The sequence below is a fragment of the Syngnathus acus genome, chromosome 1 (genome assembly GCF_901709675.1).
Source record: "Syngnathus acus chromosome 1, fSynAcu1.2, whole genome shotgun sequence".
Taxonomy (NCBI): domain Eukaryota; kingdom Metazoa; phylum Chordata; class Actinopteri; order Syngnathiformes; family Syngnathidae; genus Syngnathus; species Syngnathus acus.
In genome coordinates this window covers 6,223,118-6,250,758 of record NC_051087.1, presented here as the reverse complement: position 1 = coordinate 6,250,758, position 27,641 = coordinate 6,223,118, and the positions used below count along the sequence as shown (strand labels likewise).

The 27,641-nt window shown below is 40.9% G+C and overlaps 5 protein-coding genes across 7 annotated transcripts; 3 read left to right on the top strand and 2 right to left on the bottom strand.

Annotated features, from left to right (window-relative positions):
- Positions 1 to 7: 7 nt before the first annotated feature.
- On the top strand, positions 8 to 2,754 carry grhprb (glyoxylate reductase/hydroxypyruvate reductase b). 2 transcript variants are annotated; one of them, XM_037256759.1, is made up of 11 exons: positions 8 to 79; positions 557 to 639; positions 703 to 878; positions 1,218 to 1,351; positions 1,433 to 1,505; positions 1,583 to 1,699; positions 1,764 to 1,852; positions 1,935 to 2,039; positions 2,126 to 2,261; positions 2,344 to 2,474; positions 2,613 to 2,754. In XM_037256759.1, the coding sequence occupies exons 3-11, from the start codon at positions 706 to 708 to the stop codon at positions 2,732 to 2,734; spliced, it is 1,080 nt and encodes a 359-aa protein (XP_037112654.1). In that variant the 5' UTR covers positions 8 to 79; positions 557 to 639; positions 703 to 705; the 3' UTR covers positions 2,735 to 2,754. The 2 variants fall into 2 exon arrangements, with proteins under 2 accessions (XP_037112654.1, XP_037112645.1); XM_037256750.1 differs by lacking the exon at positions 8 to 79 and having other exon boundaries at positions 632 to 878.
- Positions 2,755 to 3,395: 641 nt separating this feature from the next.
- LOC119125820 (zinc finger and BTB domain-containing protein 5) lies at positions 3,396 to 8,838 on the bottom strand. Its single transcript, XM_037256709.1, has 4 exons — positions 8,333 to 8,838; positions 7,376 to 7,589; positions 5,989 to 6,777; positions 3,396 to 5,657 (listed from the first exon to the last, which is right to left on the bottom strand). Exons 2-4 carry the CDS (start codon positions 7,583 to 7,585, stop codon positions 4,533 to 4,535), a joined length of 2,124 nt encoding a protein of 707 aa, XP_037112604.1. The 5' UTR covers positions 7,586 to 7,589; positions 8,333 to 8,838; the 3' UTR covers positions 3,396 to 4,532.
- A 368-nt stretch (positions 8,839 to 9,206) lies between these two features.
- On the top strand, positions 9,207 to 12,719 carry polr1e (RNA polymerase I subunit E). The gene is made up of 12 exons (XM_037256736.1): positions 9,207 to 9,318; positions 9,537 to 9,640; positions 9,737 to 9,813; positions 9,903 to 9,988; positions 10,103 to 10,155; positions 10,610 to 10,754; positions 10,990 to 11,100; positions 11,203 to 11,299; positions 11,867 to 11,997; positions 12,078 to 12,159; positions 12,252 to 12,383; positions 12,488 to 12,719. Exons 1-12 carry the CDS (start codon positions 9,207 to 9,209, stop codon positions 12,651 to 12,653), a joined length of 1,296 nt encoding a protein of 431 aa, XP_037112631.1. The 3' UTR covers positions 12,654 to 12,719.
- A 1,163-nt stretch (positions 12,720 to 13,882) lies between these two features.
- On the bottom strand, positions 13,883 to 18,946 carry fbxo10 (F-box protein 10). 2 transcript variants are annotated; one of them, XM_037256662.1, is made up of 11 exons: positions 18,618 to 18,946; positions 17,742 to 18,352; positions 16,770 to 17,561; positions 16,349 to 16,498; positions 15,845 to 15,981; positions 15,614 to 15,684; positions 15,360 to 15,512; positions 14,920 to 15,255; positions 14,516 to 14,826; positions 14,257 to 14,444; positions 13,883 to 14,165 (listed from the first exon to the last, which is right to left on the bottom strand). In XM_037256662.1, the coding sequence occupies exons 2-11, from the start codon at positions 18,324 to 18,326 to the stop codon at positions 13,985 to 13,987; spliced, it is 2,904 nt and encodes a 967-aa protein (XP_037112557.1). In that variant the 5' UTR covers positions 18,327 to 18,352; positions 18,618 to 18,946; the 3' UTR covers positions 13,883 to 13,984. The 2 variants fall into 2 exon arrangements, with proteins under 2 accessions (XP_037112557.1, XP_037112567.1); XM_037256672.1 differs by having other exon boundaries at positions 13,985 to 14,165; positions 17,742 to 18,349.
- Positions 18,947 to 25,618: 6,672 nt separating this feature from the next.
- cxcl8a (chemokine (C-X-C motif) ligand 8a) lies at positions 25,619 to 26,898 on the top strand. Its single transcript, XM_037259838.1, has 4 exons — positions 25,619 to 25,845; positions 25,966 to 26,098; positions 26,217 to 26,303; positions 26,515 to 26,898. The coding sequence occupies exons 1-4, from the start codon at positions 25,785 to 25,787 to the stop codon at positions 26,525 to 26,527; spliced, it is 294 nt and encodes a 97-aa protein (XP_037115733.1). The 5' UTR covers positions 25,619 to 25,784; the 3' UTR covers positions 26,528 to 26,898.
- The last annotated feature ends 743 nt before the right edge of the window (positions 26,899 to 27,641 follow it).

Genomic DNA, 27,641 nt, shown 5'->3' with positions numbered 1-27,641 from the left:
CCAAGATCACGTGATCGGAATCGCCGAACGAGCTCGCCTTAGTGTACGATTTGTGTGACAAATTTCACGCCGTTTTTTGGTACGTTTTCATCAAACACCTACTAACATTTAATTAATAGAGCCTGAATTATCCAACAATGGAATTCGTCTTGTTTCGCCAAAAAATAACAACTTCTGAACATATACGCTGATTTCAAAACAAACACGTTACTTTAAGTTCGTCTATTAATTGGATTTATTAATTTTTCTTCAATTGTATGTTTTTTTTCCTTCAAAATTTACATGGTAATGATTGTTAATCCTAAACTGTCAGTACTAACGAATGTCCAGACTTCTGGAATTTGGGATCTTTCCTGTTTGAAGAAGCAAAGTTCAACAATCCAGTGAAACATTTACATCGTCCTCAGCCTCATTCAAAATGTTGATATAAGGGAGAAGCGAGCCAAATGTTGTTCTCAATAGAGTCTAATGGTGTAACAGTATGTATGTGTGTCAAGTACAAGTAGTCTAGAACATTGCTGAATAATGAAAACAACACAATCCCCTTCACCTTCAGACTTTCGAGACATCCTCCCTCAAATCATATTGGCTAGTGACCTGCAGGCGCCTCCCACTCAACCAGAGGTCTGCACACAGCAGGTACACAACCTCAGACAACAACCATCCCTCTGACTGTCACCTTACCTGGTTTACTTTCTGTAGGCAATGTGGTGCAGTCGCGTTGCACTTCGTCAGCTCCAGCGAGCTACTGTGAAGCCGTTGATTCTTGCTAGGGCTCCAGCAGGCTTCATACAAAGGGACACGTCAACTCTTCCTCGGGTGTATGTCACCCGCCAGATCCCACCAGAGGGCCTGAAGATCCTCCACGAATCTGGACAGTGAGTGACCCAGCATCCTGTAAAATGATTGCAATTGTATCTATATGGAATATTCCAGATGGTCGACTTTTTGTACCACATAGTACCTAACCTTTAAGAATCAAACACAAAGTGCAAAGTGGAGTAAACAGTGAAGGTGGGAGGAGGTGGGGGCACTGTTTGTCACCCAGTAGGTCAGATAAGACGTGGAGTAAAGGGTATCTCCACATACAGTCACTGACATACTATACACAAAAAAATATTATTTTGACTTGATTGGCTTGATTTTCACTTTTTTACATTTTTTGCATTGAACATTGATTGCAATGGAATAAATCAAGATCTGTATTTTCCCACCAGAGTGCAGTTTGAGCTGTGGGACTCCGATGATGTCCCAGTACCGAGAAAAGAGCTTCTTCAGAAGGTCAAAGGTGTTGATGCCCTCCTCTGTGTACTGACCGAGAAGATTGATGCCGAACTGTTGGATGCTGCAGGTTTGAAGACTGCCCACGCTTAATGTAAATGATCTCAGAGACTCTCATACATTCATGAATGTGTGGGTTGTGCTCCTGCAGGTCCCAACTTGAAGGTCCTCAGCACCATGTCTGTGGGCTTTGACCATCTCTCTCTGGAGGAGCTGAAGAGAAGGTTATTCAATACACACACATACTTGGTCTCCTAATGATCATATAGTGATCTATTAATAAAGTTGCGTATCCATGCAGAGGAATCCGTGTGGGTTACACACCTGACGTTCTGACAGATGCCGTCGCCGAACTGACCGTAGCTCTGCTGTTAGCGACTTCCAGGAGGCTCATCGAGGCCACACATGAAGCCAAGACGTAATTTGCACACACGCACGTTTTGTCAAATACACGCATTGTAAGATAACACTTCTGGCGACAGCGGAGGTTGGGGGACTTGGAGAACTCTGTGGCTGTGCGGACATGAGCTGGCCAACAGCACCGTGGGTATTTTCGGCCTGGGGAGGATTGGTGAGAACCCCCCGACAACAAACACATCAACCTATCACCAATATTTTGACATATCTGACTCAGTGTGTGTTTCCTGATCAAGGTGTGGCTATTGCTGACCGCTTGGCTCCCTTTAAAGTGAAAAAGTTTATCTATACAGACATGGGCCCACGGCCAGACTTGGCCAGTAAAATTAATGCAGAGTATGGTAAGAACTGCTCCGGTGCCTTTTAAGTTGATCTTCAAAATATGGATTAATGTAATTAATGCAAATGACTTATCCTTTTACTCTAGTGTCTTTTGATGAGCTGGCAAAGCAGTCAGATTTCCTGTTAGCGTGTTGTGCTTTAACACCTGAAACAAATAAGATCTGCAACAAGAACCTTTTCTCCAAGATGAAAACAAACTCCATCTTCATCAACACAAGCAGGTCAAATAAGAACACACATCTAATACTAGCAATGCTTCAGTCAAGCTGGTTAGCAAGGAAGGCCTCGCTTGACCCTTTTCAGAGGTGGCGTGGTGAATCAAGAGGACCTGTATGAGGCACTGGCCACGAATCAAATTGCTGGCGCTGGACTCGATGTGACTGTCCCTGAGCCCCTACCCACTGACCATCCACTCTTTACCCTCAAAAACTGTGGTAAGGTTTTTCGAAATGTTCATAGTTGTCTCAGGCCGCAACTATTGTCGTGCTGCATGTACCGTGAGAGTTTATCAATTGTGCCAGGAGAGAATGCCTTTTTTTCCTTAAACAGAATCTTGTTTGCTCCTCCCACAGTGATTTTGCCACACATCGCCAGTGCCTCCTACAGTACCCGCAACTCCATGTCCAGCCTGGCGGCAAACAACCTCCTACTCGGCCTCCGCCGTGAACCAATGATCAAAGAGCTAAAACTGTGAGCGAGAACTGGCAAAAAAAATCTAAACGACGCAGACGCCCATTTTAGAATCTTATAGGAAAGATGTTCATAAAAATATATACATCACAACTATATTTCATTGTTTTTCTTTTTAATTCAGTGTGCATGTACAACTGAACGGACTTTACAATCCACAAGACCCCTAGGTCATCTTGTGGTCACATGATGTTGACATTACAAGGAATGAACACAAGAAATCCTGACAGTTTGCTCTCGATCAACAAATGCTTTTTAAGCAAAAAGGCACCAACCAGGATCATCATTTGTGTTGGGACCAAGCATATATTTTGCAAAGTGTAAGGGATAATATCATTCACTACCCTGATGCTCAAATGAAATTAAATGTGAGCGACACAGAGGTCTATCAGTACTGAGCGGTTATTTTATATTTTAGACTACAAGAATTCATAACAATCAAGAAAATAGCTTCACGTTACAACAATGAGTTGTGTAGGTAGAGTTAAACTGTAACGTGTTTGCACAAGAATTCAGTCGGAATTTATAGAGCACTAAAGTTCAGATGTGTTCTGGTAGGTTTTGAAGAAACAATATTGAGTTTAGAACCAGTGAAAAAAATACACTGTGAAAAATAAAACATTTTGTGGCATTTTCATTTTTCTTTTCAAATTTTCTCACGTGTGTTTCAGTTTGACTTTTTGAGTGCTTTTGATAAGGTTTCCAACTAAATTCTCATAGGAAACGATTACTCAGTACAAAAACGGTGCACAATAGGAATGATTGTGATCCTCACAGAGCATTTAGTGATACAAAAAAAGAACACTTTTTGTTTTAATCCACATTTTTTTAAACTCCATTTCAGTTCCCTTATGTAACACTGACTGAATATGATTTCTATTCAACAACAACTCTGCTCCTATTTACAACCTGCCAATAAGGCTGTGTGATCTTAATGATGGACAAGAAACAAACAAGCCTTGTACAATGGGTCAACTGGTCGCAGGTCGAGGAACACATGAAACCAGCGCAAATACTGTAAACCTATCTTGAAAAGTCAATGATTTGACTAAAAAAAAAATTACAAAAGAGGGCAGAGCAGAGCGCATCAAAGCTGCCCACCGTAACAGTCATAATTAAAAAGAGACACATTCAGAATCAGTTATTTGCTATAAGACGAGCAATAATTTGTCTGCCTAACACATGCACAATGTGAGATGCTTAAGACACGTTTGAAAGCACTGAAATGAAGCACAGTAAACATTTATAGTGTACATTTGTGTTCTTTTAGAATAAAAAAGTTGACCTGCAAATGCTCGATAAGTCTAGATAAGTTTTCCTTCACACAATGCTTTGCTTTTAACCCCCATCGGTAACAATTAAGGGTAGAAATACTAGTCATGCTTCTGAATGCAAATTAAGGTGCACTTTGCCTTTTCCAGTGAACCGTGATAAATCCTAAATGATGCCACGCACTTAAAGAGTGAACAGGTACACTTCTCTGGCAGCTAAGTCCAATCAGTAAAGCGAAAAGTCAAAGGTGCAAAGGTATCCCCCGGCAGTCGGGGTTCAGTTGATTTTAAAGACAACTTATCTTACTGATTGCGCAAGTCTCTGGAGCTGTATGGAAAGCTCCACTAAGCAGTCAACAGAGCGATGCATTGTCTGACTAATAAACTAACAATCATAAAATGTTACCAGTCCCTATTATGATGTCTTTAGCTAACTTTCTTCATGACAACTTTGTGACTTATGTGATGGCTAACCACCATGCTTGTTGCGCATGTGATCAAGATTGACTTCGAGCATCCTTCTCAAAAGCTCTAGATTAGCGCATTGGCCATGTTGCTGTTCTGCCATCGAAGACATGTGGTCTTGGAATGCTTGTAGAGGTGTGACGATTGGCTAAAACGCTTGCCGCACTTGAGGCACGCGTAGGGTTTCTCTCCCGTGTGGACTCGGATGTGTTTCTTGCAGTCGGTCAGTGTCAGGAAGGTTTTGCAGCAGATCTTGCAGGCGTATTTGCGGGCGCCCTCCACCACCAAGACGTTGTGTTCCGACAAAGCCTTCTTGCACTTGGACAGCACGTCTGCCGAGGCACGTGTCAGCTGAGGAGGGAGGGAGGTGGGCCTGCCGCTAGCCATGTTGTAGCCTGAACTCTCGTTAAGGAGCATGGGGCTTGCCAGGCTGGACGAGGAGGAGGCGGGATCCTGGAGGGCGCCGCCCTCCTTTGGGGCGATGCGCCTGTAGCCGGGATAACCCAGAACGGTGGGGGTGGCTCCACTAGCACTTCGTGTTGGTCGCCCCAGGGAGTGCAGCCCCAGACTGGAGCGCTGGAAATCCAAACCATAAGGATCAACACCTCCGTGCCCTTCACTGCCCCCACTTCCTCTTGGGTTCCCATAACCGTCGTGAAGAGGGCGAAGGAAGAGGGAATCGGCCTCTATGTTGTTTCCAAAACGAGTGCAACCTTCACTGCTGAGTGGGCTGGACTGTAGCAAAGAGGACGGAGCAGAACTGGACGGTCCAGAAGCCTCCTGTCTCAACAGGAAGTTATGAGCAACAGCATCACCAGTGGTGGTGTTGGGAAGGTCATCCTCTCCACCCATCAAACCACTGCCACCACTCCCAAAATTCTTTTGGTCGAGGAAGTTGGAAATGTTGAAATCAGGTTTGCTGTTCAGCGAGTTACTACACCCAAAACCTCCTCTGCCTCTTCCCATGCCGCTCTTGAGGAGAAGATGGGAGCCGGACTGCAGCAGCGAGTTGGAGCTGGGTTGCGGTTCTGAGGTGAAGCTGCGGTCGCTGCTCTCGGGACTCAGCTCCACCTTCTCCTCTTCCTCCTGGCTCACTGGTCCGGCCGGGTCACTGCCCTCCGCCTGTGATGTCACGTCACTAATTTCGTCTGCGGGCTCGGGTGAGCTCAGCGGCTCTTGTTTGACGAGCACCTGAAAAAGACCAGAGGTGCAGCGGACATTCACGTGACAGGAAATCTATTCAGCCAACATGGTTTGTAACTCCAAAATGGATTGGACAAAATTATTGGCAATTGATCAAGATGGCGAAAAATGATTGTATGCAATGCTCCTTTAACTTGTGGTTCAAGCAAACGAGTGCTGGTAATTTAGAAATCTGGCTGTTGTGTTCTTTATTAATAATTTATGCCTCAATGTTTTGGCGATCTGTTTTATTTTATTACTGTAAATTCCACATTTTTAAATTGGGCCTTAAATTGGAAAAAAAAAAGAAAATACGCTTAATTAAACCAACAAAACTTACCTTCTGTTCTGGTTCTTCTTCCTCCTCCCCCTCGCTCCCTGATTTGATCTTCACCCTGTTGCTCTGGTGGTCCCCATCCTCTACGTCCTCCTCCTTGCCCACTCCTCCTTGCATCATCCCCATGTCGTTCCCCACACAGCGCCCACTATCTGACTGGCTCGGCATCTGAGGATCGTCCTGTGGGGCACACAGCATGCCTGTATCCAGTTTGGAGTCATCCCCCATCTTGTGGGAATCTGGCGAGAGAAGCCCTCCTTCCTCTCGATCCGCAATCGCGCCCTCTTCCGAAAGTAACCCCAAGTTTGGGGCGGAGGGGCGCTGCCTCTGTCTGGGCCTCTCCTCTGTTAGGCCCGGTGAGGCTTTGCGCTTATGGAAGCGACGTATAGGGAATGAGGCTCTTTGCTCCACCACTCTGTCTTCCTCAATCCCGCCTAAAGCAGAACTCACCAAGCTGAGGCCGAGCTGCTGCAGCAAGAAGGAGCGCTGCAACTTTGAGGTGGCGGCATTTGCGGCCAGGTTAGCATTGGTGGCTAGAGGGGGGTTACCCAAGTCTGACACCTGCTGCCTGTGCCTCTGCTGCTCCTGTTGGTGGTGAGGCGGGGGTCTGTCACATGACGGGGACATGGGTAGGGTTCGCGTGGTCAGGTAGTGTTTGCAAGCTTTGACCACATTGTTGAGGTGCAGATGGGAGGCGGCGAGCAGAATGTCCATCACGTTGCTCTCACCGAGCATTAGGGTGGACGTGTACATCATGTCCACCAGGGCCGCAAATGCTTCTGCGGTCACCACCTGCAAACATCCAAGGCTGTTGATTGGTTGCATGCATTGTGCTAAAAGTGGAGCTCAACAGTAAATCCATGCCTTGCACTGGATAATAATTACCAATATTAAAAAAAAAAACGCTGCCTGTCCAGTTAATGAGTTAAGTCAAATTAATTTGCACAAAAGTGTCTCAAATGACAGCAACAAACCCAAATTGAACAAATATTAGCAGCACCCACCGATCTAGATCCTTTGTAATGGAAACAGTTTAGACTGTGAAACGAATCATCCATCCATTTTCTACAACGCCTTTTCTCATTAAAGTGAGGTCTCAGGTGAACTGCAAACTAATCCCAGCAGCCTTGGGCGAGAGGCCAGGTCCACCGTGACTTGTCGCCAGACAATCAGACAAACAACCACTTTCGCTCACACTCACACCTATAAACAAATACGAGTCTTGACTCTTGAGTGAATTTAACAATAAACAGGAATCTGGAGATGATTCATTCTAGGTGCAATTCAAATGTGTTCAAATATCCTACTAAATCAGAGGTCAAATCAGCATCGTGTAACAGCTTGCAATGGAACATGGATTTACCACTACATTTATCACCAGCGTTCTCACCTCGCTGTCCAGCTGGATCATATTCATGCTGGCATCTCCCTCTGCAACCGTGAACAATGCTCGGAAGTGGGTACTGCAGGCTGCCAGCACGGAGCGATGGGCCTTGAAATGTCGGCTGCCCACCACAATGACACAATCGCACAGCTGACCATGCAGCCTCTGATAGTTGAGCTGCTGGAAGATCTGCTCAAAGTGGCTTGGGAAGTCCATGCTTCTAATGATGACAGGATAAAAACAGGTTGATGGCAGAGGAACATTCAGTTTCATCCGCTGTTGGATTGCATTACAGTCAGTTGTCATTTTGCCTTTTTAGGGTCTCATCTTTACAAAAACATTTCACATTTTATTTCTCTGCCCGGTGAGCATATTCTGCTGTTGATCAAGTGGCAATAAAATAGGCTGGGCTGAAATCACCTTCATCTATGTTATTTTATAAAGATTATTGTTCTTATTAAGATGATTTATTTTATCGTTTTAGCTCAGTTACTCAGTACTTAAGTAGTTTTTCCATAGAGTACTTGTGATTTGGAGAAATACTTCTTACTTATTACACACTAAAATACCTCTTGTATATAAATTATGAAAACTGCACTCTGGACCCACCTCTAATAATAAATTTCCTAAAAAGGTAAAATATTACGGCAGATTGATAGATGGTAAAAAATAACAAATCCCCCGATTTACTATTACTTTGGTCGATCTACTCAACTTCCTGAGTGTCACAATACTTTTATCTACAGGGCACAATCCATATGTGTCCCAGTAAATCGACTTGGCTATTAAAGATAAGTCTCATTTTGTATAAACTACAAGAGCATCCTTTCTCCATAGACGATAGCCTTGTAGCAGTGCCGTTGACATATATGGCCAACAGTTAGCTAGTTCGTTTTGACGCACAGGTAACGGATCAATTCATTGGAAATACACAGCAAATACAGGATGTCGTCGTAAAATTACCTTGACCAGCCAAAAGATGGATGAAAAATCAGCAGAATTCGGGCCCTGGCGAAGCTAAAGTTAGCTGGCTATTGACCAGCTAATTGCCAGCAAGGCAGGGTGATGAGAGGAGAAGCATTAAGTCAGCCACATTGATTTTGCGTCGGTTTAAATCGGCAACTTAAGTGTCTCGACGAGTTGAACTGTCGTCCAAGCTGGTTAAAATAAACCTTTACAGCCAGGATCCACGTCCCCCTGGGGATTTACTCGTTTCTATGGCAGTCTGCCTTGTGAGGGGCGAGAGAGCCAAACGGGTCTTGTTCACTCCAGCAACTGTTACGTCCTCAGCGCATTGTAGTTGCATCCAGTGGGACTGGTAGGAATGAAAACTATTGATGGAACAGAGAGCGACGGATATGTGTGTTTTAAAAACAAGGATATATACTCAGTCATTCTATTTCATTGCCCTCCTCAGACAGATTTTCCCGACCAGACTCACAGGGCGGCGCTGTTCTCATTGACCTCGCTGAGGTGAGCATCCGCAGTTCAACGGTTGTCCACGAGGTGACACTACTGCGGACTCAACCATCGTTAACAAAGATGACCGACATTATCCATACATTAGCCATACATTTGATTGATCTGCTTGACATTCTTTGTCTCCAAAATTTCAATCTATCAAGATCTCAAACACACGTAACTTTCTTCATTTACATATTTCCCCCTCATTTTGGTGAAAGTTGAAAACAGGTAATGAGCCTTTTCCGACAAGTAAGCAGTTTTCAAAAAGTAAAAATTTGTCAGAAAAAAATATTTAATGAAGGTACACACACAAATAGACTTATTACTCTTAATACATTTTTTTTGTTTTTGTTTTTTGTTGTTTTTTTTTTAGATGACGAAAACGGAAGTACTTTTCCTCTTGCCACACAAAACAACAAAGATGGCGGCCTCCTGTTCGATAGTGTGCTGCGGGGAAGAGCGAGACACGGATAAAGCAGTGATATGTAATAATTTTATGTATATATATTTATGCTAAGAGTTTGTTAATCTAGGTAATGATTGTATTAGAGTGTGTTTTGTTGTTACTTCCTTTTAGGTTTTCTTTCCATTGCTTATGGTTGTGAGAATCTAATCTGTTCAAGTTCGCGCTTGTACAATGCTTTACTTTCCCACTGGCCAAAAAAGTCGATTATATCTTCCCCTCTAATTATTATTATTTTAGTTCGATTTTCCAATGGCAGCGTCCAAAATGCAGAGAAACTGGACTTCAGCATGTACAGGAGTGCCGATGAGGTTAACCCCCGGAAAAAAACTAGGCGGATACTGGTGAGAAATTACATCTATTTCTTCCTGTTCATTTTTAGGTTCAGAATTTTCTTGACCCCATCCCCCCTTATTTTTTTTTAAAAACTTTTTTTTTAGGTGGCTGAATCAAATAGGTTATCCTATGTTGGGCAAAATTTCGGAACTGGAGCCCTTAAATGCAACAGTCTTTGCAAGTAGGTTTAATTTGGTTATGAAGAATGTCTCTGCAAATAACCCAACTGTATTGTCATTGTTGAAGTGAAATCGTCATTTTCTTGTTTAGTTATTATGTTGGAGTATTAAACAAGAAAACCATGCAAATGGAACTACATAGTGCACAGTTCTTCAACATGCAACCTGTTATACAAGGTAAGAGGAAACTATGTAACACGTGAATCCAAAAGTATTTTCTTGTTCTTTGCTTGAAAACTGATTTATGAAGATTATGCACGTTTTGCCTAAGAAAATGAATCTTTTCATCAGGAGAAGCATCAGGGATGGATGATACAGACACAACACAGACTTACAAGGAAAAGGTACCACAGTTTGTCATTTTTGGTTTATCTAAGGACTAGTATTTGGGATATAGTGGTAAACTGAGGTTCAACCATGGCAACGTAAATTTCCTCTTCCATGTGCTAAATAAATCAGCGTATTCTTAAATAACCTACGTTACACATAATGATTATACAACACCAACAGTGAAATATTGTTTAAGCAGCTCCTTCAATTAGGGTATCAATTGTTTTTTATTCAGATTACTTAGTGATGTGACACATTTCAAACTCCATGATACCTTCATGAAGGGGAAAACAAAAATGGGGGATAAAAGTTTCAGGTTCTATGCACTACTTATTAAAAATGCATCCGGCACACTCAAAAGTAACAGTTGAACTCATCAAATGATGCCTGAAAAATTCTAGAATGCATTTTCACACATGCTTTTAAAGTCAATTTCTTTGTTAGTAATGTCTTGAATTCTCTGCGCAGGTTGATTCTCTGATTGAGGCGTTCGGTACCAACAAACAGAAGAAAGCTCTGACCTCACGCAGACTGAACAAGGTGGACAGTAACATGCTGCAGGAGGCGGTCATAAAGGCTGCCAGCACTGTCATTAATGAGAAGGGTGTGGAAGGTAAGCAAGATGAACATAGTGATGAATGCATTTGAGTTCTTATTAATAAGTAATTATCAAAGATCAAATCCAAACATTTTGCTTTTAATAATGTTAACGTGCTTCGCAATGATTTAAAAGATTCCATCCCAAATTCCCATGATAATGACTTCAATGCCTTAAACAATAATCCAAATGCATAAACTCCATGTTTTTTTTCTTTAAAGACAGGTTTTGTTTCTTTGTTTTTCCACAGCTCTGCAACAGGAAGTTGCCGACATGGAGGCGCAGGCAGCTTTGGCTCCACACCTTCCTCCATATAACGCAGATGCAGACTCACCTGAGAACGTTTACCCATTGGACGGACGTATCCTTAATTTAGTGCACTCCCTTTGCGGGTGACGTCGACATCGAAACCTCAACTGTGTTTGAATCTTCGCTTTTTTTTTTCCTTTATGAATACCCACAGTCCTCAGTCCGATGGAATTCAAGGCTCTGGAAGAGGTTGGTTCCAAGATGGCTGAACTCACTGCTGAAGAGCTGCAGACTATGACAGAGAGCGGAGGGTAGGATGACTTAAATCACGTTTCCACCAAGTTTTAAAGTTCAATTGAGTGCACCGCTCACATTCAATTAGTGTGACGGGATTGCTGAATGGCAAATCCTAATCCAGTGTTTCTCAACCATAAATGCACATTTTTACATCAGAGAAATCTCACAGCACACTGTATAAATACTTTATATAGGAACTAAAGATGATCTCAGTTCACTCACAATGTACTTACCGTAATTTTCGGACTATAAGTCGCGGTTTTTTTCATAGTTTGGGTGGGGGGGCGACTTATACTCAGGAGCGATTTATATACATATATATGGTTTTTTTTCACTTTTTTGGGCATTTTATGGCTGGTGCGACTTATACTCCGGTGCGACTTATAGTCCGAAAATTACGGTACTCAGGAATGCCGTCTTATTTAATTAATGCAAACCAATTATTTGGACCAATTAAAATAATCCTTTTTACCCCAACAGAAAAAAATGCTCACTTGAATTGACCCAACTGTACTTCTTGGTGGAATTGAAGCATAAAGATGTATTTTCTAAACTTTTGATTGTAATTTTCCTCGGTTCAGGCTTCTGTGCGTCGTGAAGCACCTTGAGAACCTGCCCAGTGACGAAGAAGCCAGAAAGAAGATGGCATGCTGTGCTTTTTACCTTTCCATGCTTCTCAAACTGTCACGGCAGAATAATATCAGCCGCAAGTGTCAGTGAATTTACCATTTGCTATTAATCACCCTTGAAAAAGCAGCACTTTCTTGAAGAGTCACGTGTTTGTGTTTATAGTTGGCATGGAAGAAGGCTGCCCCCGCATTGTGCAGAACAAAATTCTCAGGACATTCACTGTGGAGACTTTCAACAATCACAGGTATGATGATCTTGCCCTAATCGATTTTTATAAACTCACTATTATTTAAGGCATCAGAAACCTCCTAAATAACATTTTGCGTCACCTTTCAGAGTTCTTAACATGGTGTCTACTTCAATGCGTGCCAAATTAACAGCACACTGCCTGGTTCTGCTGCTCCATATGGGTGGCATGACTGCTGACCTCACGTTATTGCATCGGGACATGGGGTTAACCGAGGCCAGGTAGTTGCAATCTTGTGATGGAAAATATAGATGTACTGGCCTAAATGTTAGAAAGATCTTCCACGTAATGTAACTCTGTTACTGACTTTTCTGTGGCTTTATAGGATGATCGAAGTTGCAAAGTCACTAGGGCTGACCTTGCCAAGGTCATACCGTGGTAAGAACATTGCGGATGGCCTTCATGACAACCACAAGCAGGCTTCCCTCATCCTTCCACTTGTCAAATATGAACAATCTGGGGAGAGAAGGAAACGCAGGAAGATGCTTTAGGACCGACAGAGGTGATGAGTAGAACTGTTTATTAGTCAACAAATAAAGTCAACATTTGAAAACAAATGATGTTTTACGGTTGTCGCTTTGACAGGTACAAAGTCAAATGTAAATGCATTTATATAAGCGTACATCTATTGGAGCTTGGAAACGTATAGGCACATTAGTCAATATCATATATTGCACACTCCATGTCTCCTACCCTCTTATCACCTGCTACGTCTGTGGTAAAAAATGAATAAATATCCAAACGCATGGAAAAAAAATAAAATATTGATTTGGTTGCTGGAGCATAGACTCACAAGAATATCAGACATTTATTATGAGAGGTGGGAGCAAGAGTTTGGCTTTTTCAGCATATAAAGCTCACCCTCTAGCTACCATTACTTTACAATATCAAACAAGGCTCAGCTTTACCTCATTGTCAACACTGACAGAACCAATAAAAGTTAAAGAATTTATTTGCATGGAAAAAAAGAGAACATTTTAACTGGACCTTCAGCATGAGTTTGAATATAAAAATTCTGAGACTTTATCCAGACAACACAGTATCCAGGCTCCCAGAACCTTCATGAAGGTGAGAACACAACAAACGCATGAACAAGTTAACAAAAAACAAAGCGGTAAACAACGAGAATAAATAATTGAAAATATTCAGTGTTTGAAACATGACCAAACAAGACCTGACCACCTGGATAACTGTCAATTGTGCATTACATATCATGTTCAAGCAGCTGTGACAGTCTCGGTACAACCACAGGGTGAGATTTAATACAATGATGCTTTGTGATAACTCTACATATTAGTGAGAAAAGTCAATTTGTCAAATTGAAAAAATTTCCCCTCGCCTTTAGTGGAAAACACATTTTTTGAAAGATTTGTTTTCATTAAAAAAATATTTTTTTCTCCTCAACATAATTCCATGATGGATTTTCCTTATTTGGCTCAACTATTAATAGTTGGTTTTAATAGCCGGACTCCATTGTACTCAGTTGACATTAGGTCTCCAGTAACATGGACATTCAGTTTTTGAAATTATTAAAAAATTTGGGATAAGGCCCTAACATAAAATGTAGAAAAAGTAAAAGACGGAATAGTTTCCAGATATAATGTATGTTTAGATTTGTGACTGACAAGAATTTTGCATGGACTCAACCAGTCTGATTAAAAATTCCGCTTTGGGTGGACCACATTGTTGATTCAAAATATTTTGGAATGGACGGTACCATTTTTTTTTTTGCTATATCCAAACCAAAGGGCGAAGGCAATGAGGGTGTCTACTTTCACTTTTGGCAAAGTCATCTTAAAATGTTATACTTCTAAGTTTTTTTTCACAGGATAGAGCAGAACATGCTGCCACTGTGGCAACCGCTCTCCACAGTGGCGCTTATCCTATTCGTCATGGAGATTCCCAGTCGTGAAGGGTACTGGGAGGAGGAGAGGCCCGTAGGTGAGCTGGCCGGTGGACGAGGGGGAGGGTTTTCCAGTACCCAAGGAGGGACAGATGTACAGCTATAAAAAAAAAAGAACAGATAAAAAAAGATTGGCTTGGTACACATGCAGCGTTGGAGACAGTCTGGCACACTGTGGGTTGCTTAGATACCTGCTATTATGGCTTGAAATACTGTTGTTGCGTAACACACAGCTCTCGTTGCTAGGGTCCAAGTATAAAAGGCTTTTTTTGCCATATGGGTGGCCTTGGAACAGCTGGTTATCGGTGACTACTGCTTTTACTGGTCCCAGTACTGAGATGCCACAATCCAGGGTCGGCTGGATGCGGTTGCGCAGCACCTGTAAATGACAACCGGACGGTCATATAACCGATGAAAATATTTTTTACAGATCGTGTCAAAATGTAACACCTTGACATCACCACTTCCAGACACTTGGATCCCGTAGTTCCAGTTTCCAACCAAGTCGTTCTCTACCATCTGTCCGGACCCGGTGAAGTTGACGCCGTGGCCTTTGTTTTCATATATACCGTTACTGCGAAGCTCCGCACGGGAGTCTTTCTTTACAGTAACACCCGCTCGACCATTTGCAAGAATGCAGTTGGCAACCAGGCGGGTCAGATGACTGCTCTGTAGCACGGAAACGCCATCGCCATCGTTTTGGTTGACGAGGTTGGCATAAATGTTGAGTGGCTCGCTGGTTTTAATGAAAAGGCCTACGGCTACCCAGAGGGCGAGAGAAGTATGGGGAAAACATTTAATATTGAGAATGTCGATTTAAAAAAAAAAAAAAAAATTACGGAGGTTTTTTTTACCTCCATTGAAGCTCACGCAATTGCTCTCCACCAGCGCCACACTGATGGAGCGGCGTGCTGCGTGGCGTTCATCCTCACTGTCCAGGTCGCTCTCCCATGCAAAGAGTTCTCCCTCCTCATGTACGTTTTCTTGCTCTTCCCTCCCATCTTCTTCCACCACGCCCCTCCTATCACCGCTGTCGTCGGGCGCTAGCCAGTTCCCCTCCCTGGCTTCGATGTTCTCTGGGTCCTTCCTGCAGAACACGGCCACGCCGTACAGCCAGTTATGGGTGATGTAGTTTCCGAGGAGCTGGGGGAGGCTGGATGACATAACCCACACACCGCAACTTTTGTTGCCTAATGAGTACAATGAAAGAAAAACAAACAACAGCAATCAAACATTTACATGCTGAGAACGACTTGGGCTTTTGATATTGGCATTAAATAAGGGAATAACATACAGTAGACATGATTTCCTTCAATGAGTCCCCGGCCACGCTCTCCCACCACAATGCCATCAGAGTATCCATGACAGATGAAGTTATTCCTCAGGATTGGGTCACCCCCTCTGCGGATGTCCACACCTCCCCACCGATTTTCCTTGATGACATTCTCTGGGATTAAAAATTCAAATGTTTACCGAGCGCTTTACGCGTGAACGTTTGTCACACTGGGAAGAAAGAAAAAAAAAAAAAAGCCCCAATGCTAGACTTACCCATTACCATCCCTCTACCATTCTCATTTACAGCAATCCCTGCTGCCTGCCCTTGGAAGATGTGGTTCCCACTAAAAGAAAACAGGAAGTGAAAAAAAATTATCTCCATTATCCGCCTCATGTTGACATCTCTAGTAGTCACTATGATCTTGATTGTGCTTTTGTGATATTTCTTGTCTTTGTGGGCCAATATTTGCATACTTTGAAAATGCAATGTGGTATTACACCTACCAGACGACAGGGTTCCCACTGAAGAGTATATACACGCCTGCTTCTTTGTTGTTATAGATTTGGTTGCTCCGAAGTGAGCCCTTTCCATTGCCAAGCACAACAACCCCTGAGCGGAAGCCACTGTGTATTCTGTTACACTAAGGAATTGACAGAGAGAGGAAAAAAGGTAGCACAGGGTAAAACAAATCCCTTATTTACAAACTAATGCAACCTACTTCATAATTGCCTCTCTAACATGCATGACAGTGTGTCTGTGCATAAGTTTTTTTTTAGAATACAACTGATAATACAGATTACGTAAACTGAAATGATAGCAAAAATATCAGTTTAAATGTTAGTCAATTTTACACATGAGCTTTTGTGGTTGTTTTTTTTCGGTATTCCCGTATGACTGCACAGAAGAACAGTCATTTAGGAATGATAGTTTATTTCACGATATTTATTGTATTTACTAATGACACACAATTGCTTTACTGTCTGTGATCGAATCAGTGTGACAGTTACCACAATGATGGGGTTTGCTCCTTTCCTGATGTCCAACCCCGCCTCCCCGTTTGAGTGGATGTCATTTTCGGCGATGAGGCCCTGAGCCGACAGCCGCATAAACACGCCTGATGCTCTGCACTCGCACACTTCGTTTCGCAGCATCACTATCTGTAAAAGGTTAACAAGAGAGCTCGGTTGATTGTGTTGTGGGCTACATCTTGAAATGACCTTTAATTCTGCTCTTAATAGGAATACGAATTAGTTAAGAAGACGCAGGGGAACCTCTGAGGTTGAACACTCCTAAGGTTATATCATTTGCATAAAACCTTTTTTTTTAAACTCAATTACGCATACAATGACGAAACCTAAATAAATAATCTGAATAAATTGGAGGTTGTGTTTGACTTTAGTGGTTCCCCTCTGTCATGACCATATTTACTATGGAGTTCTGGATGCATCTGACGGCGTAGTTCAGACAGCGGAAAACGTTGCCCTCCAGTCGAGCTTGTCCGTAATTCGACATATGGACACCTCCCTTCCCGTCCCTGAAGAGACAACGCCGGACGAGACAGCCCAGAGTGGACGACGCAAACATCTGAGCATCTGGGTCTCTTTCTAGTTCCTGCTGAAGGGTGAGTGGTTCCGGAGTCGTGCGTGGGGGATTTGTGGAGGAGGCGGATGGCAAAGAGCCATCTGCACGGGGCTGCAGTAAGTAGGCCAGTCCATGGTTGTCACATGGGATTTTATATTCTGGTGGAAATTTGTTTTTGGTCATTCCTGCCTCTTTGTTCTCACCATCCTCGCCATCACTCCAGCCATCTTCAATCACTGTGCCCTGATCATCTGCTTCTGGTCCATTTTCCCGCTTCCAGTCCTCCCAAACTGTGTGCTCCTTTTTAACAGTAGCATCAGAACTGGGTCTGCCAGTGGAAATCCCTCTGAAGGGGCTGCTATTATTGTTCCCACACGATGACAAATTCCTGGCCAGGGCAGCCATATATTTACAAGCCCAGTTCTTTTCAGACACGGGTGAACCTTCCACGGTTACGGAAGCAGTATCGCTCCCGGAGAAGTCACAGCTGTCCAGTAAGCTGAAGGCAACACTGAGCAAATGTACAGAGCTGCCCTTCGAGAAGGAGCAAAAGCGTGCCTGGCAAGTCCCGGGCCCGCGGACTTGCAGCTGAGCCCCCTCAAAGTTGCAGTTATCCAGTTGGACATGACCCCATGATGTCTACAACAAACAAGGGTGGAAAATAAACACAAATTATACAAATATATCATCAACCATTACTTATCGTTTAAACAAACAAAATGACTCATTCATTTATTTGTTGGGCTACTGTTTACTTGAGTCATTTAATATTATTCCAAAACAAAAGTTGTGGGGAAAAAAAATCAAAATATACCTTACCTTGTAGACCACTGTGGAGAACCAGGGTGGCATGAAAACCAGATTACAAAACCTGGCAGTAGGGCACTGCTGCTCCATGCACACCAAGAGGGTCACCTGGCCCAGTGTGCCAAGCCCAACCAACTCCACAGGCACCTTGAGAGCCACCTCAGCCTGCTCTTCATACACTCCCGGATGGAGAACCAATCGGTCATAAGGCCCAGCCACCCCAAGAGCTCCTCGCAAGGTCTCAAACTCAAACCCGGGCCCCACATGCCAAACCTTGCGGTCTTTCCGGCGCCTGAATAAAAGGAGGCAGGCAGTGGATTGATGCTCGGGTTCATTTTGAGTCCAGGTGCGGGTGGCCAGGGCGTGTTGTTTCAGGGCTTCCCTCCACGACGGGGGCTCAAGGTGAGGCTTACTGGGCCAGTTGGGGTGTCGGAACTCGGGGCAGCAGAGGCACAGCTGCCTCCATCGGGTGTTATCCAGAGAGAGGACCAGCTCCCTCCAGGCGCGACACACCTGGCAGCAGCGGCCCAGGTCAGCGAGAGGCAGGTAGGCTAAAATAACCCTCCACAGCTCCACTGGGAGGCTGCCCACCTCCATGACAGCAGGGCCGGCCGGGGGTGCTGCTGCACAAGGAGACACACAAACATACACATGCAAAACAACGTTAGCGGTTACACAAGATAAATGAGGACAGAAACATTGCAAATATTATGCAAAGATAACAAATAGAACACAAATAGTGTTTTCAGCCAAATACCAAAGTGCGTGTGACGCTAATCAATCGATTGCTCCGGTAGCCTAGCAAGCTAGTTATGAGTCAACCGCGCTAACTATAAAGTTAACATCTTCAGGCAACGCACGCAGATCGGTTACAAAGTTAAGTCCTACCTTATTTCACCGCTTTGCCATGTTTACACATCGAGTCAACACGATGAGCTCACGGCTCGGAGCCGTCCGCCGTCATGCGGTCTGAGACTACATCGACTTTCGTCAAGCTGCATGCAGAGATCAAAACAAAGCGGACAGGCAGGATGCTGCCAAAGCGCCATACTAGCAAAATTGGGAACATAACTATCATTCCTCCTCCTTCACTGGATCAATCCAGGTCAGACTTTAACTAATGTCCCTTTGCCAAGACGAGTGACTGACTGTCACAAGACGGCTACCACCGTACTCCGTATATTCCACCTCCCCTCTCCACAATGCTCAACAGGGGCGTATTACTCGGGGGGGCTCAAGGCACTTTTGGGGGCTTGCCACAGCCGTGTACTGCAGAGATGTTGAAAACGATTAATAATAATAATAATAATAATAAATTATTATATTATTATATAGTAATTAATATATAAATTATTAGGATTTTAAGAACTATAGTTCTGGAAACGAGAGAATAATCTGAATTTCACATTTTTTGTTGATAATAATAATAAATTCTTATAATAAATTTTTTAAGGACTATAGTTTTGGAAATGAGAGAATAGTCTGAATTTCACATTTTTTGTTGATAATTTATTATTATAATAATTTATTATATTATTATTATAATTTATTATTATTATCAACAGAAAATGTGAAATTTAGATTATTCTCATTTCCAAAACTTTTTTGTTGATAATGATAATACATTCTTATAATAATAATACATTTTCTAAGGACTATAGTTTTGGAAATGAGAGAATAATCGGAATTTCACATTTTTTGTTGATAATAATTTATTATAATAATAATAATGTATTATTTATTATTATTATATTACTATAATAATTTATTATTATTATCAACAAAAAATGTGAAATTCAGATTATTCTCTCATTTCCAAAACTACAGTCCTTAAAATCCTTCTTGAAGAGCATTATAACACATAAATATAACCTCAAATTAGGAGTTTGCAGGTTTAAAAAAGTTTGTACATTGGATATTAGGAGAAACTTACCAGAAGGTGGCAATGTCTATCTAAGCAGGATTTTAGCCACTACATCACTTCCTCATCCTTCTAATATTAGACCACAAAGTATTTGTTAGGTTCGAAACAAGCCCGAACATATGCTGTTAATTACATTGTAGAACACACAAGTTGGTATGCTATTCTATTTTATCTTATTTTATTTTGTAGTCAGTTGGTGACATATGCATGAATAGACAAAAATTCCCACATTCCAAAGTCTTCTCAGAAGTGTGAAAGCTGTTGTAGCCGCAAAAGTGGTGGTGGGGGGGCCAACTTGGTCCATTTCTTTTTTCAAAAACTATTACTCAATTTGTGGTTCTCCTCTTGAGGTTTTCCTTTCAATCCCAAATACCTTTTGTACTTGTTAATCATTAGCCTGCTTCCTGGAACAATAAACTAGCAGAAACTGCTTCCCATCAGATAGGAGTCTGACTCCTATCTAACTCTGCAAGTCTGCATTGCTTTTTTGTTGGCTTTTAATAGCTTTTTTTGCAACACTTGAGAACTGGCCTCAACAAGTGTTTAGAGAGCATAATTACGGGCGAGACCGGCAATGTAGCGTACCTCCTTTCATTTCGTTTCATTTGTTTATAGGATAACGGCACGGTATGGATGGATGGATGGATGGATGGATGGAAAAAGTTTCATTTCATTCATTCAATTGAATTATGTCAGACAATAGCTGAAAAAAATTGGAAAGTCAAACAAAGTCCTGACATAATAGTTTATTTGACCTGTACCACTGTATCGTGGAGGCTCTATTGAATATACTGTATTTGTCATTTTTCCATTTAGAACCCTCAAAAGCTTCATGAGTCTCAAATATGATTCATACCTTTGTACATTTTGTTCATTTTTTTTGAAAGCGTATCATCTGGCCTGAAATGACACAACACATATTCATTTTTTTTTTTTATATTTGAAAACTTGGGAAAACCTGATCTTATTGGACAGTTTTGATGGAATACAATCACTTAAATCATTGTAAAGGATCCTGTTTTTTTCTTTTTAAAATTCTTGCCAAATATTCATTTCGAACACCAGATATATTGGAAGAAAATATGAATATATACAGTATATGGACAGTGTATAAATATTATGAGGTCCGGGATGTTATTTCCAGACGCACCTATTTACTACATTATAATAAAATCTAACATGTCGTTATTCATCCGGTGTATGATTCATTTTGAGCCCGATGTTCACGTTAAGATAAGATAGCACTACAATAATTTTATTGTGTCAGTTATGATATTCTTAATCACAGCAGTGTGTGTTCAAATCACTCGGTGTGGCTAAATGTTTAAAAGTCTGTGCATATGATTAAGATCTGTTGCGGCATACAAACTTGTCCCGGCACGAAATTAGATGTCACGATCAACAGTTTTCAACACATGGAATGCAAGTCGTGCAGTCTGCACAGCTGGATCCCACTACCCAAACTCCGAAGTGTCATAAAAGGATCTTGACTCCTCCCCCAGCTGTTTACCAATCCAAAAACTCAGTGACATCTCCAGAAATTCCCAGCGACTGCTCATCAGCGTTTTATTGAGCATGTCCTCACTTCCTCATGTTGCTTCACTCTGGGTCAAAAAAAAAAGTAACACATTGTAAGTGTGGAATTTATATTGTATTACAATAGGGTGTATATCGGCTCTCACACTGCACAGTAAAGTTTCAGTATCCCTATCAGTTTACCCCTCAAAGGTAAAGAAGCGAAGAAAACGTGAGCGGAAACGTGAGCTCTATGAATCATGTCTGATTTTCCCAGCATCTGATTTAACCTCATTAGCTCTTTGTATGCAGTATCGGTTACCTTTCCAGCCGCTTATCTCAATCCTGCTGCCTTCACAAAAAGGTGAGGTTAGTCAAATAATTAAACAAGTCATACTGTTGTTAAACTTCTTCCATCCATGACTTCCTCCTTAGTGTAAAATGGTCTGTTGTGGTATTTACAATTGTGATATGCACTGAAGAAAAGTCGTGCCGAGCCAACTGCAGCGGCAAAGACATTTAATGTCGTACATTACTATTAGCATGCACTCGAGACCTTATTTTGCATGCAGAAACTAAAATGTTAGTACAGACCACAAAATAAATATGCATCATTTGCAACATTAGAAAAATCCAATGCTAAAAGCGTAGGAAGATTTGAATGTCTCTAATTGCACGCACAAATAGCTGAAGACATAATGATAACAAAACATTGCAGTTTGATTACAAACAACATGCCGCTCAAACCCCAGCTCCCAAATAACCGGAGAAATATGCTGCATGACATTCTGCCTGCGGGGGACGAATCAACATTTTTATGTCATCTTCACTCCAGACATGTTCACACATGCAGAGGTCGAGGTCATGGTGGTAGCACAGGAGCAGTTAGAGTAGAGCAACTAATTATTTGATCATATTTTAGCATACAAAGTTTGTGTTCTCAGTATATGGACCATTTGTATTGTGTAACGTTCCCTCCTCAATGCAAGTTTTAATGCAGTGACCTTAATTTCTTATGAATGGTATGCAAATTTGAAAAAAGTATTATAGAGTCAACTTTTCAAATTTAAATTCAAATCAGGGGCCAGAAGTAGGGCCATTGACTATGGGCAACGGTAAAACAAACAAACAAACAAACAAACAAATAATATTTAGACGTTTTACCCCCCACCTATAGTGACTGTTATAGCTGAAATAAATTTAAATGTTGTATTTTGTTATAAATAATATTTAGAAGTTTTTTTCCATCTTAAAAGACTGTTACAGCTGAAATAAATTTAAAGGTTGTATTTTTTAGAGTGTGACTATTCATTTTTCAGTTTCTGTGCCAGTGTAATACCATCTTGAAGAGCTGCCACAAAATGAAAGACTGGTATTGAAATTCAACCCTCATCGTTCCAAAAGAGAAACAAAACTCAAATGTATTTACTTGTTTAATAATTTACTCCAACAGGCAGACAAACATTAACCTTATTCTCGTAAAGTGTTTTTAATGACGAGCCATGTTTAAGGGACACAATGTCTGTGAGTCTCACATGTTTACGATTATTAAGTGCCTTTTTTCTGTAATAGGAAAGTTTTGGCCTAGGTCAACAGAAAGTTTTGGTATGTACGTATCACGTTCCCAAATGAAATGTCACAATCGTACGTGCGTGAGTTGTTGAAAGGAAATTCACTTTGTTTTAACACTTCTAAGCAAGAAATAATAAAAACAATAATTGCTATGCCCTCTGGATTATAAGAATTAGAGAAAAGCATTAGAATGGGCTATTTTAGGTTAATGTTGCACAAAATAAGTCAAGAACAGTGAAATTATTACGTCCAAATTAAGTTAATCCCCTACGCATAACACTTTCATATCAACTTCCTCTGTTCTCATTTAGCTATTTCACATTAAATAAGGAAACAACAAAGTGTTCTCTTCCCTTTTTCTTTTGAATTAACCGCATCTTCATTTTTTTTTTTTTTTTTTTGTCTGTGAGCCACTGATAAATGCAGCACCATTGCAAAAGTTGCGTCATATACTTCCTGTTGCGGCATGACTGATGACAGTGAGCTGACGCGTCTCAGCATGCCGAGTTTACGTCAGACCTCACCTGCTTTATCTTTTCGCATGTACAACACAATACAATTCCCGCACTCATTGTGCCTTCGGGGAAACTTTTACTTTTTTGGGGATGCAAAGCCATCATCAGCAGCCATCAGCTTTAGCGTGTCATCATATGTCTATTGTCATTATTCTATTGTCATTTAACTGAGCATTCATGTGCTCAATATTGATTTAAATAAAATTCAACCTCACAATCTGATGTGAATATTGTGATACAACTTTGTTCCAAATATTTTCAAAAAAATTGAATTTCAATAAAAACTATTATTTTAAATAGTACATGGCAAATATTTTTTTGTTTGTTTTCATAGCTCCTCAGCTGTTATAGTTGTGGAAATTTACCAAAATAAAGTAAGCAAAATAAAGCAGATACGTTTGCATATTGAAAAGCATTATAATTTAATTGAAAGATTTCAATGTTAGCCCGTTAACGATCTTGTAGAGAAGTGCAGTTTTGCAGACTTTTCAAAAATATATCATTGTCTCAAACAATATATCATATATAGATATATGATGGCAAAATAATTCAATTTTAATCGAAATTTAAGGCAAAGTAAGGCGCAGGTTTATTTAGCACATTTCATACACAAGGCAACTCAATGTCCTGCCCAAGGTGACATGGAAGAAAACAACAAATTTGCGTTCTCTCACAAAATAATTAGTGTTCCCTCATAATAACTGTGCTCCACCACAAAAAAACTTTCATTCCCTCACAATGAAATGATTGCAATGGAATAAAAAACTTTCGGAGGTTACGCAATTGTTATGAGGCATTGCAGTTTTTTTGCAATGGAAGGTGAAGTGTTTGTCTTCCATGTAACCTTATGAACTCTATGAAATATAATGATATCAAAGTCAAAGTCTGCTTTATTGTCAATTTCTTCACATGTCAAGACACACAAAGAGATCGAAATTGCCTTTCCTACTATCCCACGGTGACAAGACATATTACATATTATATATATATATATATATCATATTCTATTCTATTATATTGGTTCACGGATAAACAAAACATTCAAGTAAACAATACAAAAAGTAAAAACAAGAAGGCACATACAATGAATAAATATTTTTCTTCGATTGTGTTTTTTCCTTTCCTCTAAAACCCTTTTCTGTGCTTAGTCGTTCTTTTGGAATAAGCATAGCAATAATGCTCTCAAAATCCAAAGAAAAAGCAAAACACAGTTAATCCTTGGGATTTTACTTGCAAGTGTTTATCAGTTTCTGAAGAATTGTTTAATTTAAGAGGTTTGACTGCTTGCACAATAAAGGAATCTCCCTAATAATTCAGCCATCCGTATAGCGGTTGTCATTACTAGAGCTGCGGGAGAGCTGGCACCTATCCCGCCTCATTTTGGAGGCGTACTCCCTCGACTGTGGGCCAACCAAAAGCAAAATATAAATTCAAAACTATAAATCATTTATTCATGGTATCTTATCCACGTATTTTTATTGTAAAAGCTACTGTTAAAAACTGTTTAAAAGCATCCAAATACAATAAAGATCTCCTAATAGTTCTTAAAGTGCTGAATGCACAAATTCTTACATAGTCATATATGTTATGATGCTTTTGTGACAACACTATAATATTGCATTTCCTACCTGCATCAAGTTCCAAAGGAAGTAGGACAATGATAACAAAAGCCTGAGAAACTTGCAGGGGGGCCTCAAATAACACTGCTTCAAAAGGCTTTGTATGGTAAACAGATCATTGTTAACTGGTAATATCAGTAATAAGGTTCTGATGCTGGGGGACGGTGGAATGAGTTGTGTGGAGTAATAAAGATGGCAGATTTGATAGATTACACTTTTGTACAATCTTGGAGACTCCAAGTGCACAATGAAGTGAATATAAAAGCAAAAAAAAGTGGATTTTCCATGACACGTCTTGGAAAGGGTCAAACAAAGGGAGACCCGACCCTCTATTTGTCTCGGTAGCATATTCACATGAGTGTAATGTGTATCTTTTAGAATGAATATTTGTTTTATTAGCTGGCTTTACCATATGACCACTTGCCTTCTCATATCAAGCACACCTTTATTGATATGTCACCTGTGAATCAGTTAGTAGTCGATCAAATTGTAAGGTGTAAAATATGTTGAACATTCCAATCACGTTGCTGGATATTACAATATTCCAGTCATTGTGTTTTCAAAATGCAATTTTTTTTTTTTTATCAGTGACAAATACTGATCCATGAGTATGCCTCATACATTTAACATGTCAGTTGAATTACCTTCCTTAACCCGCGTGTTGTAAATTCCCGCTCAACTGCCAACAATCCCAGTTTGCGCAACATCTGCATGGGAGGTGACTCATGCGAGTCTCTATAAAAGGAGGAACTCTCCTCTTCAGCACTACATTCAAACAGCAGAGCTCAAAGCAACTGAGAAAGCTAGAGACAGCAAAAGACGACAAGTCAACAGTCTCAGTGACATTTTTGAACGGCAACTTCTTCATTTTAAAGTTTGAGCTATCGTGCTTTTTGAGAACAACAAAAAGATGAACAAAGTGATCCTCAGTACTTTGGTGGTCCTTCTGGCTGCTGTGGCTTTCAGCGAAGGTAAGCTTGCTTTGTGGAACTGTTATTATTGCATATTTAGAATTGTCACTCTGTGCAGATTGGTCATTATGAGCATCTCAACAATTAGATGTAACCCCATTCTCTCTTGTTTCCTTGCAGGCATGACTCTGAGAAGTTTGGGAGTCGAGCTGCACTGCCGCTGCTTCCAGACAGAGAGCAGACCCATCGGCCGCCACATCGAGAAAGTGGAGCTGATTCCTGCCAACTCTCACTGCGGGGTGCCCGAGATCATGTAAGAAGTTTGTCACAGTTTTGACGCTTAGGTGACCTTTCACCTATGGAAGGAACAACCTAGTTGGTCACTCTCCTTCCAAGTGTGCTTGTTCTGAAGGCAAATTTGTTTCTTGCAGTGCTACGATTAAAAAGACTGGAAAAGAGGTGTGCCTTGACCCTGAGGCTCCCTGGGTGAAGAGAGTCATTGAGAGGATCCTTGACAAGTAAGTTCAAGTCAAACTACTTTGACCATTAAGGTTCATACCATAACCCCTGCATAAGTCTGATGAGAGCCAACATAGGAGGTGTCACAAAAATGCAATCTTTACAATAAGGTCACAAAGTAAATTTGGAAAGCTAAAACTAAAAGACACCACTGTAATTTCAATGTAAACTGAATTAAAAGTTAAGCAAATCCTTTTCTCTTTCCTGCAGCAAAAGACGCTGAACAGCCGTGCAATGGGGGAACGAATGCTCCACGAGGCCGTTTTACAAAACTTGGTACCAAAAAGTGTTTATCTGATCAAGCCTTATTTAAAAACAGAGGAAAGCAACTTACTTGAGCAGCTGTTGAAGCTATCAACAGACAAATTATGTTTGTATCAAACATATTATTTATTTTCAAATGTACACTCCCAGTCTGTGTTGCAGCCTCTAAAGTGGAGCTACTATGAACTGTTACTATTCTTATTGCTTTAACTTATGATTCACATATTTAAAGTATTTATCTATTTGAATATTTTGTTGTATCTATTTGAATACAATTGTTGTATTTTTTCATGCACCCAGTTGATGAATAAAAAAAACAATTATTTAAAATATCTCTTTTTACTCATTATTGAGTTCCACTTAGTGCAAACATTTATTTGAAAAGATGATATGGTGTAAATTAGACCTGACTTCACCTGATAACATCCATTGATACCTTTAAGTTGGATCCTGTAAACCTAAAGTTGCTCTCAAGTCTATTCAAATGAATATCAATTTCAATCTACTGTAATCTCTTTATATGATGAACGCTCTTCATTAAATGAATGGGATTGAGAACACATGTAAAAAGTAAACACTTTGTATGAAAAAAATATTAAATTGAGAACATGCTGAAATAGAATATAGGACATGTGAATTACTTTTTTAACTTGATAGTTAGTAGCACACAATAGCAGGGCATCTGATCAAACTTCACCCCTATTGCCGGTGTTGCGCGTGGCCACTAGAGGGCGTAATTGTAAAGTACAGTATAGGTTGGTATAATATGATAAATTGTGATGTATCAAACATCTGCCTCAGCCCTCAATCTACATCAAACATCTGCCTCAGCCCTCAATCCGTTTATTTGTAGCATTTCAGCTCTGCAACAGCATCTTTCAGCATTTGTAATGAATTTGATTTCATCTCCTTTTCCTTTGTTATGAATGCGTAATTGTCGATATTTTGTTGACCTAGATAACATGCAAGCTGCTTGATGCATCTAATTCACAGGCGTCTGGGTTTCAAAGGATATTTGTGTGTGTGGCCAGAGTGCTGCGGCCGAGTGGGCGGGACTGAGCGCACAGCCAGGG